General features: G+C 36.5%; 1 protein-coding gene across 1 annotated transcript; it reads right to left on the bottom strand.

Annotated features, from left to right (window-relative positions):
- Nucleotides 1-6,635: 6,635 nt before the first annotated feature.
- On the bottom strand, nt 6,636-9,204 carry LOC145104781 (uncharacterized). The gene is made up of 4 exons (XM_079041967.1): nt 8,307-9,204; nt 7,133-7,381; nt 6,892-7,039; nt 6,636-6,774 (listed from the first exon to the last, which is right to left on the bottom strand). Exons 1-4 carry the CDS (start codon nt 9,202-9,204, stop codon nt 6,636-6,638), a joined length of 1,434 nt encoding a protein of 477 aa, XP_078898093.1.
- Nucleotides 9,205-15,075: the final 5,871 nt, after the last annotated feature.

Genomic DNA, 15,075 nt, shown 5'->3' with positions numbered 1-15,075 from the left:
TCCATGGAATGATTCCTACTAGGTCTCTCTATCATCGCTTGGTGTACACAAGTCATGTATAATTAAGATTGGTAAGACAGTTGACTGAGCAACCCTGCCCTAAATCCATAACCAACCAAGGAACAGGAAATGAGGCGGGATTACTCACCTTAAATCTACAAATCTTAATTATAAATGACCCTAATGTATACACTAAGCCATCATAGCTTACTTGATAGGGTTCTCAGTTTTATATGAATGCTGCGATCTGGTTCGAATGAGAGAGTAATTATAATTATAAATAAATTATTGGGGTTTGGAAGCATACGAAAATATAGCAGGGTTCTTTTATGTTTCCCCATTCTCTGGGGTCAAATTCCTCCTACTCCCCCGTCGTTCTTCTCTGTTGGACAGTCCCTCTTGCAATGTCCTTTCTCACCACAAAGATGACATATTGGACTTGTTCCAACGTTGGTAGTTGAAGTGATGAATTCAACTGGAGTCCTACAGAAACGGGCGGTGTGCCCCTTCATGTTGCATCTATTGCAATGCAGCACTCGGCAGGCCCCATGATGATGGTTGTTGCACTAGCTGCAATGTGGGAGGTTTCCTAAGTACGGTGTGGTCGGTGTTGGGATAGCAGGGTTGATGGGGGTATTGACTGCCCCAACTTGTTGCCCTTCTGTAGGTCCTTGAGTTGAACAACTCCCTTTCTTGTTCTCGAACTTCCGTTTCAGAATATTAGGTTTGAGGTTCGGAGTGTCTTTACAAGTAGGCACTTGTTGCTGAAATTGGTTATCACCACGATCGGGATTGTCGGTCACATTTCCACTAACATTTGCGTTGTTAGCATTAAGGTGAGCCATGATAGCTGCTACGGCTGATGTGACTGCAACTCGAAACGTAGCCGCATCTATATGAAGGATTGGTGTTTTATCGGAGGGTTGGTTACGTTTCTTCGGAGGCATGATTTTGTTACAAAATGAGAAAATGGGCTCGTGAGCGATTATGGTTGGCTTTAGATGTATTCTAATCATTTATATTAATATAAATTTTTCGTTTCGATATACTGATCTCAAAGATTCGACCTACATCCCTATGATGCAGTCCTGGTAAAAGAGTAGAATGAAGTTCCTAGAGTGGTTACCAGACGAGTGTCATCCGAACGAAGTTATCTTTGGTTGGTGGATACTATGATTCAATTTTCGAAAAGATTTGAAAGTAATTCATAATAGAGTCTACAATAAATCGACTTATGAATTTGGGAAGTAATCACTCTCGATTGAGATTTTGTGGTCCGAATTATTGTTATTAGCCAATACAGGAAAAGACGATAAGTTCGAATCCTAATGTGAGTAATGTATTCATTAACTCACTAGGTTGCATTATTTATTAGTTATTACTGTGACGAAAAAGGCACTCAAACACTTCGCATGTAACAAACGTGGTTCTCCTCCGTTCTCCGTTCTATTCTGGGTGAAAATGATTTGTTCTCTCCTGGTATTTATAGGGTGTCCTTCTCCTTCGTAGGTATATTGAATTTCTGTGCCGTCTTACTTCCGATTCTTACACTGATCTCCATTACTTCATAATGAAGAGTTCGAATCCCGGAAGTTCTTGCGAATGTAAGTTTTTCATTTTGTTATATTGTTCTCGATGATTGAACCTACCTATCTGCTACGCTTCCATAGTACTGTAAAAGCATTTAAGTTATTAAGACAAAATATTGATGTTAACATTTTAAGTTGGTTTGGTTTTTACGTGGATGCATCTTTTACTATAAAGATTGAAAGATGAAACGATTGTAAGATATCAGGAATGAACATGAATTTGATATCTCATAACTAAAACACTTAGTTCGATAGGGATTTTGTAAGAAATTGGAATTAGAAGTTCAATACAAGTACAACTTGTAACAAAATAATGTGAAATTCAGTGGTTATTTTTCAAAATGTAAGAAGTAAATGTCGATTGTATAGGTGTATTAAGTACACAGAGTTTGGAAAACTTGACCTTAAACATGTCTACAATACACCACAATTCTGGGAAAAACATCGAAATTAAAATGACCTACCGAAAATGGATTTTCGCGGTCGAACTGAAAAAGCATGAAAAATAACTCTAAGACGTCTTCGAAGACTTAGACTATAACCAAAATAGTAAAAAAGGGCGAGTAGAGTATGATCTACTTCCTACTAGATCCGACCCTGGATTTGGCTAACTAGCGCTCTATTTTGAATATGCGCCTATCTTGTACAACATGATGCTCTCGTAATCGTTGCACTTCGGCTTGCGAAGCCGCCAGTTCTCCCTGAAAGAAGTTGGTACGATCCCTTGTTGCGTTATGATTGTCTTCCAGGTTGCAAAGATGAACAACATCGACACCAGTGGTAGCCTCAATCTGCACCACTCGGTCGATGATAGCTCTTCCCTATTCCATGTTGCGAGAAACGCGACGAACCAGCACAGGAAGTGCTCTATCTGCTGAACCTCTAGCTTCTAGATTGTAGAAGCTTCGGTCTCCTTGGTAGGGGTGATTTTTACCTTGGTCATGACTCCACCTGTCTAGGTTTATGGCCCACAGAGGCGTCGGGCCTTGAAAGTTCTGATGAGGGTTAGGGTTCTGAGTAACTGGAGGTGGATTGTAATCTTCTGATCCGGAATCGTCGTCTTCGAGAAAGTCTTCAGCAAAATCATCGTTTAGGGGAATTTCAGGCTCATCTTCTGGTTCGGCACTGAGCCAACCAGAATTCCCTTGATTAGGAAAGTACGGATCTCCGGGAGGATGGAATCCAGCCATTGTTATCTAAGCGATAATAGGGATATAAGAATTATCTAATATAATTAGTAATGGTAATTATTCATTAGTGTGACACGTAATATGTTTTAGTTTCTCTGGCTGATCACTTCTTGGAAATCTCTCCTTGTTTCTCCTTGTCTCCTCTACTGACTGCTATGATGGAGTGGTTACACCCATCTGGGTTTGTCGTGCGAGAATGGAAGTGTCTAAAGAATCTATGAGATTAAGGGTAACATTATGGGGCGATCCTTACTGGGTCCTCCTATAACCGCGCAATGTATATAAGTTGTATATAATTTAAGATTAAATAGACCTTCGAATAAGTGATCCTACTCCAAAACCACAACCAAACAAGGAACAGGTAGTGAAGCATAGATCACAAATTCTAAGTCTATAAAATCTCAATTATATAAAACCTTGGAAGTATACACTCCGGAATCATAGACCTACCAGAAGGGTCTTTTAAGTTCTCACATAAGTTATTTATAGTGCCTAAAATACTCCCATAGTATTCTAATTTTTTTTGTTCTGATCTAGAAATCCCTTGAATAGAGTTAGGTAAGTTTTAAGACTGTTGCAACACCACATCACTCCCAAACACATGTCGATCATATCTCAAATGAATATAGTTGATCAGGCTATATTGATCCCAGATATGATTACATAACGGTCTAGGTTTGACCGCAGTGTTCAACCTTTAAATACTTCTGTTCTGTTCTTCTTGTGATGCTTGTTCTAGTATGTATATATGTATAAGCATGTATGTATACTTTTATAAATTATCGTTATATTCTTAAAATATATTATTATTCAGAGCACTTAGGCCCCATTGTATTTATAGTTGTATATCTTTTATCGGTTGATATACTTAGTTCACTATAAACAATGCTCTGATACCAATCTGTCACACCCCAAACCAGAATGGCGGAAACATTCGGGGGTGGATGACTTCATGTAGTATCATAACAGTTGAATATTCGTAAAGAAAGTAACACAACCATCATAAATATAATCAAAAAGTTACATTGTTACATGTAATACATGTTTCAAAAATAAATTACAATATGATGATTTAATAAGTTTGAAAACTGACGCCTTAGCGTCCCTTCTCCAAAAGCTGATGTTTTACCTGTATTACTGAATCCCTGAGAAATACAAGTAGTTTTGAAAAATTGTCAACATTTAAGTTGGTGAGTTCATAAGCGTTTTTGTATTATAATTGTATGCATTTCTGAATAAAATATCTGAGTTTGTTTCTAGAAAATCCAATATCTTCCATAAATATGTGGTAGTTGAAAAGTTTTGAAGACTGGGATGCGTAAGTATTTTTCATACTAAAAATAGCGTAAGTAGGTTTATATATATGAATATATATAATCACTAATGCATTTGATAGCCCCGTAAATCAAAATGTTTTGATACTCCATGTGAGTTTTATAACCATGCTATTGATCCAGACTGCCTGTAACAACGTTCTTCAAGCGTTGAAGTGTTATGACATTTGTCACCCCAGACCTTCCGATCTAACTGTAGCTAACAGTTTAGGTGCGGGATTGTCAATCCCGTATAGATCTACACACAAGTATCACGCTCTCCCTACAAGAGATTATGGTTTATAATACAGGACTTGAAATGCGTACTTGAAAGTACGGTGAAGCCAAATGTCTCACAAAATTTAGTATCAATAGATTTACGAAATAAAAAATCCGTTTACTTGTAAATGTAAAGATTTCCTCTTTATAATGTTTATAGTATGTAAAAAAAGAGTCATGAATAACTCGTAAACTATACCTATTATAGTTTTTCCGACAATGTGTCCCATTGAAATGATAAAACTTAGCGTATTACTAACTTCGCATGCAAAGTGTGACATTAGTAGTAATGTTGTTTAACATTAAACAAAATGTAGATGAAACATCTGAAACCCTATGTACCGACGTGTATTTTCACATAAGTTTTTCTTGTATTTGACTTGTATTCCCCCCCCCCCCCCAAAGTATAGTAAAAACATGAAAGTAAAGGGGTATGAACTCACCTGGAAAGTGTGGTGATTTGAAGAAAACGAGATTTTTCTCGGGCAGCACTTCGACCGGAAAGTGGTAAGTTTTTCGGGAATCTCGGAGCTTCAGACCTTCGTCAGAACTTGGGTACGGAACCGGGGCGTCGGGGTAGTCTCGAGGGGCTCGGAAGTGAAAATGTGAGGGAGAAATGGTGAAATTGTGTCCAAGAAGTCGGAACCCTCGCACCTATTTATAGGTGAGGAAGCTGCCCTCGTACGCTGGGCGTTCGCCGAAGTACGCGGGGCGTACGTCAGCGATGACGTCACCGGCGCCTGTCTTCGGATGGGATGGGAGTAGAGGTATAGTGGCGACGTGGCCGATCCGTGGCCGTGCATGGAGTACGTTGGGCGTACTCCGAAGTACGCGGGGCGTAACCCTTCGGATAAGCTTCGAAGGGTGTGCCCAAATCTTCAAAAATGCGTAACTTTCGCATACGAGCTCCGTTTTTGACGTTCTTTATATTCACGCGTAGGTGACAATATACTCTACAACTTTCATTTAGACTTCATCGACAAATTTTGAATTTATTTTTAATTATATATCTATTAATAGGCCGGGACAGGAAAAATCAGTTAAAAATTAATAACTTGTTCATCCGATGTCCGTTATCGTCTGTCTTTTTACCGTTGTATTACTATTGTCGAGACCTTCAATTCTCGTTTAGGCTGCGTCGGCTAAAAATCGTTTGATTAGTATTTCGAGTTTTTAGCTGTCTACTACTGTTCCGAAACTTAGAAAAATCATAACTTCCTCATACGAAGTCAGATTTGGACGTTCTTTTTTATGTATGCTCTCAGTTTGTTATTATCTACGACTTTCGTTTAGATACTTATGGCTAAAAAGTATTTTATTGAAATTTCACTTTTTACGCTTAACAGTGTTTTACCGGTTTTGTCACGGATCTTTGATTGGTCATAACTTCTTCGTTATAACTCGGATTTGAGTGTTCTTTATATTTTTGAAAACTTTGACACAATATCTATCATTTTATGTATCCCAATTAAGACTTTTGAACATTTCATTTTGATGCTATTTTTTTTTATTCCAAGAATAGATTATAATCTTTGACTTTTTTGAATATTACATTGACTTGGAACATCGGGTTGTCCCAAAAAAAAGTAATTATAAAAGGGGAAGCAAGTGCCTAATTTTTGTATGTTCCTTTCCAATATCCCATATTAGCTTGTGTACAAAGAAGCATGAAGGACAATCTTTTATAAAATAAAAAAATAGCCAGATATCTTTTTCTTAATTAATTGAGGTTTGTAGTTTTTATCGTAAGACTATATATTTCTTATATTTTGGGTGGTTGTTAACAAACTTAATGAACGTGCTAAAAAAAACTAAAAATATTGGGCTTACAGCTAAGGTATTCTAAAATTAAAAGGTAAATCTCAATGTTTCGTGAGATCGAATGAGAGCTTAAAAGTGCCACGATTAAGAGATTCGTTGAAAACCAAACAATTCCACTACTCTCTTACCGATAAAAAGATTCGTTGAATATTTTTTGGGAATATACATTTTTTTTCATATGCATATAATGAATGTGCATATTCACATACGTTTTAGGCATATGAAAACAAATTGAATCTCTTAGACACAAAATATATACAGGGCCGGCTCAACCGGTTAGGGGCTCTAAGCGACCAAAAATTTGGGGCCCTTTAACATTTACTATACTTAATGTTATAAACCCTCCTCCTTTATCCGGGCTTGGGACCGACAATAATAAACTAAAAAGTTTACAAATGGCGGAGTTAATTTTTTTTTTATGTATATGTTTTTATGAATATATTTTATGACATAAAGTTAATTTTTCTAGCCTTTTTAGATGCAAATTCTTTAATAAAATTTTCATAATCAATTTCTTTTACTAAATGTTTTTCAATCGACAAAATAGCTAATCCATTTAATCTTTCTTGTGACATTGTAGATCTTAAATAAGTTTTTAATAGTTTTAATTTAGAAAAACTTCTTTCTGCAGAGGCAACGGTCACATTAATAGTTAACATAATCCTATAGACAACATATGCATTTGGAAAAGAACTAAACCTTTTAATGTAATTAAGTATATTAATAATTGTATCACGTTCTAAATTTACAATATGTCTTAAAAGTTTTAGTTCATGAAATAAATCTAAACCATCAATATCTAAGCTATCATCATGCTTTAAAGATTTTTCAAGATTTAAACAATGTTCTTTTAAAGTATTTTCATCAAATGATTTTAATTTTTTTATACTAAATAGAAAACCAAAAATATTTTTGAACTCGTTAAATTGCTCAAATCTACTTTTAAGTGAAGTAATGGCTTTATCTACTACATATAAAAAGTAATCAGTTTTAAATAACTGAACAGGAGTTTTAATAGTTTCATTAGAAACATTTTCATCATATCGTCTATTTCTTTGAATGATACGTTTTTCACGAAATTTAGGTTTTACGCTCATTTCTAAAGCCAATTCTTTTGCATAATCTAAAGCCTTTTCAAATCTGTTTTCTCTATATTCTTCAAAGAAACACGAAAGTCCATTTAGTTGATCTATAACATCATCGATACACATATCATTTGATTGCAAACTTTTACTAACAGTGTTAATAGAAAACAAAACATCATACCAAATAATCATTCCTAATAAAAATTCATAGTTTTGAAGTTCATATGTAGCTAAACATTTAGCTTCACTTTTAGTTTTTTGGATCTCCACAACTTTTGGATAATTGTAAAAGTGTTTTTCTTAATTGTGGTGCTTGAAATCTAATTGCTTTTACACTTTCTACCCTACTTTCCCAACGAGTTTGTGATAATGATTTAAGTGGTAGGTTTGATATATTATCTTGTAATATTTTCCACCTTTGAGTTGATGAAACAAATATCGAATATATACGTTGTATAACTCCAAAAAATTCACTAGCTTTATCACACAAATTAGCCATATCACAAATTACTAAATTTAAACTATGACAACCACACAGAGTGTAGAATGCTCTAGGGTTAATATCTAACAATCGTTTTTGTACACCATGATGTTTTCCTTTCATATTTGATCCATTGTCATAACCTTGACCCCTAACATTATTTATATCTAGTCCTATATTTGTAATTTCATCAACTATAGCATCATATAAGCATTTACCGGTTGTATTATCTACAATTAAAAATCCTAGAAAGTACTCTTTAACTTCAATTGGAGTTGTTGAAAGATCTAAACATCGTAAGATAATTGACATTTGTTCCTTATGACTTGTATCGGGAGTACAATCAAGTATTATTGAAAAGTATTTAACCTCTTTTACTTTTTTAATAATTTTACTTTTAACTTCTTCTCCTAATAAACTAATAAGTTCATTTTGCATATTGTGTCCAAGATAATGATTATGAATTTCATTGTCATTAATTCTCCTAATATGTTCTTGCATAATAAGATCAAATTATGCAATCATTTCAATTATAGTTAAAAAATTACCATTATTTTCTTCATAAATCTTTTCATTTGTTCCACGAAATGCTAAATTACTTTTTCCTAAAGTTTTTACTACATCAATGATTCTTATTAACACATTTTTCCAATGTTCTTTTTCTTTATTTATTTGTTCTTGGATTTGCTTGTCAATTGTTTTATTATTTGCTAATCTAGTTTCTAAGTCAATCCACGACCTCATATTAAGAATGTGTCCGTTACTTGCTTCATGTCTTTTTAATATACTAGAAATATTGTCCCAATCATTATTACCTTTATGTGCTAACGAACATGTAGATGTATTCACATTAAATAATTTACAACAAAAACAAAAAACTCTATCTACATCTATGGAATAAACCAACCATGTTCGTTCGTATTTTTCTCCATTTGGTATTTTTTGCATATAAATAAATGTACTAAAGCTTCTTAAATGTTGATCTTTTGGAAATTTAAAATCATAAATCTTAATAGGACCCTTTTCTACGATTAAATCTCTTAGATTATTACTAATATTATTCCATCTACTTGGATCATATATGTTTAAAGGCGTGTTATCATCTTCAATATTAGTTTGTTCGTTATCAATTTCAATATTACTTTGTTCGTTATTATTTTCACTATTAGTTTGTTCATTATCAATTTCAACATTAGTTGGTTCATTATCATTTTCAATATTAGTTGGTTCATTATCATTTTCAATATTAGTTGGTTCATGATCATTATTATTAACATTAGCTTGTTCTTGTTCATTATCAACATTAGTTTGTTGTTGTTCATTATCAATGTTTTTGTTTGTAGTTAAATATTTTAAAAACGACCCTTTTTGTTTATCTATAAAAGCTTCTTCTTGCATTTTTCGTTTCCTTTTTGAAGCACCGGATTCGTATTTTCTCTTTGACATGATTATTAATTATTTGATTAATAATAACTATAAGTTTATAAGATATGGATTAGGATTATACCGCCCCTGAGATAATGGAAAGCTCAAAAACGATGGAATCTGTCAATCTGGAATCAGTGAACGATGGAATAAGGCAATCTGGAATCAGTGAACAATGAAATCAATGAACAATGGAATCTTCCAATCTGGAATAAAAAATCAGAAAATTAAAAAGATTAACAACTTTGATCACTCATGCCATTTGGATAAAGCCAAAAACAATTAAAATACAAATTTAATTGAAAAGTTTTTCTATTTTGTATGCTATATTTATAATGAAATCAGTTATATATAAATGTAATTGAAAAGTTACATGCAATTCCACATCATTCTGTCAATAATTAGGAACCAAACATTGTCCAATACTATCACATATTATGAAAAAAAAACCATTCATTAGATTGCAAATAAGGTTGATTCATTATGAAAAAAAAACATTCATATGTAGACATGTAGTCTGCCAATGTCAAGTTGTCAACATTTCAATTTTAACAATTTAACAAATTACAGTTCATTGAAACTTGAAAAATTTGTGGTTGTGTAATGTGACTAATGTCCATTGTCAAAAGATTAACCCTAATTAATTGGCTGTTAACCCCAAGTCCCCAATTAGATAATCAGAATTAAGAGATAATCAAAAAAATTAAAACTGAAAAGTGATGATGCATATTAGTATATTACCTCCGTGACAGCAGATGAGAACTGAGAAGAATAGCAGCCGATCATCAAGATTCAAGAGAAACCGAGAAGATCAGAATTAAGAAGCAAGAAGAACTGATCAACTGAATACAACAGCGATCGCTTGATTGCTTGAATCCTTGAAGCCGTGAAGCCGTGAATCGATTGGAGAAGTGAGAAAAAGAAGGAAGTTTAATCGCCGTGTAGTCGATCGACTTGATTTGTTGAAGAATCCATACAACGTTTTTTTTTTTGATACTCAGACATTGGATTGAAATTAAATGGGGCCCCTATCAATTGGGGGCCCTAAGCCCTATCTTAACACATAAAAGAATAAGGCCGGCCCTGAACATATATATATATATATATATATATATATATATATATATATATATATATATATATATATATATATATATATATATATATATATATTATTTTGTTTTTAGTAACTATTTTATGCTAGAATGCACAGATCTGTACCAACGGATGAAATTAACCATTGAACATGATTTGAGAGTGTATGATATTATAATGGGATAACATGTACCATATAATCACACAAATTTTAGAAAAAATGTATTTTGGACAATTAACTATATTTATAAAAGGAAATTTTTGGATTTTTTTAGGGATAATTAATTCTCCTAATTTTAAAATCTGAATATTTTTTAACTAATTCAATTTTAATCCTAAAGTAATTTGTAAATATAACCAATTTTATTCTATCAGAATATTTTTTTGCTAGAATGATGTTCTTTTAGAATTTTATTCTATTAGAATATTACTGAAAAATAACGAAATTCTTGAATCCGAGTTTGAAAAATAACAACATTCTAATATATTTTTATACATCCGAACTTAAATACAAATTTATACATATTCTTACAGACTGAAAGCGTTATACATTTTAATATAATTATATCTATTCTAAAAGAATATCAACAATATAAAGTTCACTAGATGCATGAATAAAGTCATTTGCTATAAACTCTTTCTCTATATCTCTTGTAATACTAACATCCACATCATTCTCCAAGCTCAATCTCTTACTACAAGATGCCATGTAACACCGTAAATTTTCACACATTTTTTTTAAAATCACATAAATATCATCAACACATCTCACAAAATCCCAATATATCAATTATCAAAAACACGTGTTCATAATTATTTGAATGAAATCCAGGATCCTTGAAACACAACTCCATCTCGTGTGTACAATCAAGCTGGCGGCTACCCGTGATCCTGAGAACTACCCGAAACACATAACACATAACACGGTAAGCACGAAGCTTATTGAGTTCCCCAAAATACCACACAAATCACATAAGCCTCTCATGGCTATAACTAAATAAGACCCTCTGGTCAATGTGTCTCAGTGGGCCCTCCAGTCCCACAACTCGGGTAGACCCTCTAGTCCTAACACAATAAGCTCAGAATAATACATAGTATAATTCACAAATCATAAAGCAGAATATCACAGTACTCAATATAACACATAGGATCAACATATACACAGAATAATATAACAACATAAGTCACAAAGACAGTATGCACAGTAACACATCTCGCAATATACACAAACAAGACCCTCCGGTCAATAATGTACTAAGACCCTCCGGTCAACAATGCACTAAGACCCTCCGGTCAATAACACCAATAAGACCCTCTGGTCAATAACACCAACAAGACCCTCCGGTCACACACAAATTACCACACAGGTAAGTATAGTGACAAGACTCACCTCGGATGGCGGACAAATCCTATAAATGCTGCTGTTGTACTCTAGCTTCTAACACTGAGCCAAACCCACAATTAACCCCATTAGGATCTAAGACCAAACCTTTACATATATTAGGTCTAAATATGGTCCACCAACCCGACCCATAAATAACCCAAGCCCATTGGGCCCACCAAGGCCTAATACCAAATGGGTCCTCAAAGGTCCACTAATGCCCAACTGTGGCCCAATTTTCCAAATTGGGCCCAAACCCTCATATAGGCCTTACCCTAAAGCCCATCTAAATATTCTAGTCCACATGATTGCTCTTGGATGGCCCATCAATAGCCTAATCACAAGGGCCCAAAAGAAAGGCCCAACTAAAGCCCAAGCAAAATTAGGGTTTTCACATAAAATGACGATTAGGGTTAGGTTTTTTCACTTAACCCATTAAGGACTTAACCAATTAAATCCATTATTCCACTAAGCCATCATACAACGAAATCGGCATGAGTCATAACTTCAATCCACTGGTCCAACGCGGGTCCCAATAGGCCCAAACCAACAAACCCCAAAATTAAGGTTTTCCAAACCCAAATAGGGTTTCTAGCCCAATAACGAACCAGCCCAGTCCAAGGTTAAGTGTTTAGGTTCATTAGGGTCCCACTAGGCCGGGCACCACCCACTGCCTCCTCGGCAGTGGTGGTCGGTGGCGGCTCACTGCGGCAGCCACCACCTCACGGTGGTGGTAGGGGTTTTTCGGCCATACAAACACTCATTCAATCCTCATAATTTCCGAAAACAACAATTACACTCAACACAAACCCATAAACACACCCACAGTCACCTCCCACGGTGGCTGGTAGCGGCGAGATATGGCAGAAATGGCAACTACCATGGTTGGCTGCCATGGTGGTACGTCAAACCTCCGGCCAACAGACATTACGAATCCCAGCAACATCACATGCAAAATGCGACACAAAACAAAGGCCATCGGCCACTGTCTGATGGCTGGCAGCGTCCAGATCGACGGAACTAGCGGCTGAGATCGGCAGCGGCGGTAACGGTGTTTCCCACGTCAAACATGCCGAAAGAATAAAGGAATAAGAAGAAGTCCGGTTGTAGCTAACTTACCAAGTGTTTCCGATCGTCCATGACTCAACAATAGCATTCACGATTGCGCCTATGGGTGTCGGTGGTTCTTTCCGGCGTCTCACACCGCCTCCGGCAGCAAGGATATTCGATGGCGTTTGGTAGCAAGGCTACTAAGGTAGGGTGGTGCTCGGTTACGTCAGCGGCGGCGGCTGGAGATGATACCATTGGTGGTGGCGGCTGATGGTATATGATTTAGGGTTGGGTTAAGCAATGTAACAGGGCGGCTGATATTCGATGGCGTCTGGTGGCAAGGCTACCCCGCAGTCTTACGATACTCTCTCACTGACTCGTGATTGCTACGGCTCCCCGCAGTCTTACATCACTCACTCGCTCGCCATGGGCTCATCCCATGGTTTTTTTCGGTAATCCCAAGTGATTACTCCCACCTAGATCCCTCCACTCTGTTATCAACCCACAATCTCATCATGAAACCATCACCATAATGCGTTCACTAATTTCATGCTCCGTGATCCATCATGGACAGGTACACACACACACCCAGGTTAAGCATCACTGCCCCTAACAACAATCGCCGTTACAAAACACTTTTCCCTTGATACAATTCACATTCTTGGACAATCCCCATCCAATGACAATTAGCTGATGGGTTGCCGCTAGAACAATAGTTACTCGGTACTCCACTTGCCATCCCATAAACTCGAGTCTCAACATAATCCAACAACTTAGGGCATCATACTCGAATACCACGATACACCATCACTGAATCTCACACTCGCTTTCCTCAACCACTGATCTTCCATTCACGGCATCATACTCGGATACCGCGATACACCATCACAAAATCTCATAATGTCTTGCTACGACCATTAATCTTCCTCTCGCACAACTCGTAACCTCGAAATACTCCACTCACAAATTGAAACATGGAGGAATCGTCAATAACTGATAACACGTTGACGACCATCCGAAATCCCCATCCTCTTACTAATCAAAACCCATGCAAAGCTACTCATACTGACCCTGAAACTAATTGACAAATCAATTTCTGCTCCTCCCGGAGTATAGATACAATCTATACATCGAACGGGCAAATCCCAACAATTGAAATTGGATTTCAATGAACCAATCGCCTCGAACTCAACTATTGCAACCCCGAAGAGTCCCTGGCCACAATAAGATCTCATACTCATGGCTACTCGCCGTGGATACACTCGTCCTTTCCTGAACATGTACCATATGCATCATCTCGCTCTGCACCTTGCCTCATCCACCAATAAACCCAAGCAACATATGTCCGTACCGCAGATCCCCATAACCAAATCTTCCGACCGCAACTTGAACAGATTGTTGATCTTCTCAACAGAACACCCAGTTCTCCCCACTCAGGGTTCAACCATCACCAATTGACATATCAACAGTATACTCCACATATTGTTTCACCAGATACACCACACTTGACTTTTGAAGTGTACTACGTAACACTTGATGATCTTCTAAAGAAAGACCAAGCAACTTCATATATCCCGAATCTCAGATGAAATCCTCGGAACTAACCAATGTGACTCTCTCCAGTCACCCAGAACCTCGTCCGACTGAACATGAAATTATTCCGACAGTCCTAGAATAGCACTATCCCCTTTCCTGGAAATAATGGACTATCACACACTTCGTTCTCTGAATCCTCCATCATCACCCCACTGCAAGAATCGACATAGCACGGGAGACCTCAGCCTCACAGTCGATTCGCTGCATAGCCACGAAAGTCGTCATCTTGTTATACTCATCTCCTTTTCCTACAACAGTTGTTGATATACGATTTACCAAACTCAAAAAAGGCATACTCGAGCCCTCGTTGTCATAGTCCCCACTAATGACTCCTTCCCGGCATAAGAACGTACTCACTTACCCATCCTATAATATGGGAAACAGGAACAATATAATCCTCAATATACAACCTTGACATCACAGGCCATCGCCCGACCACTCAACTTAGACTGCAACCCTCCACGATGCATCATCTCCACCCCCCCCTCCTAATTGAGTCTTGCGACTCCAACTGGCACCTCACCAGTCAAAACCCTCGAGATCTAATCTCAAATTTTCCCACCTAGGGCATACTCCATTTAAGCTCAACCAACATGGCCCTATGGCCCCACAATCTCCCATACCCACTCAGTTTGAATAATCACGGTCAGATAACTGATAAAGGTGAAAACACACTCTGCTACGAATCATGGTACGCGAACCATGTTTTTTCTCCTCATCCTGCTGCTTAGAACCTCCGGAATTCTCCCTGTTTTGAGTATGGGTCCTCT

Source organism: Lactuca virosa, chromosome 4 (genome assembly GCF_052849685.1).
Source record: "Lactuca virosa cultivar CGN04683 chromosome 4, Lactuca_virosa_CGN04683_v6, whole genome shotgun sequence".
NCBI lineage: Eukaryota > Viridiplantae > Streptophyta > Magnoliopsida > Asterales > Asteraceae > Lactuca > Lactuca virosa.
This window is presented reverse-complemented; position numbering and strand designations above follow the sequence as displayed.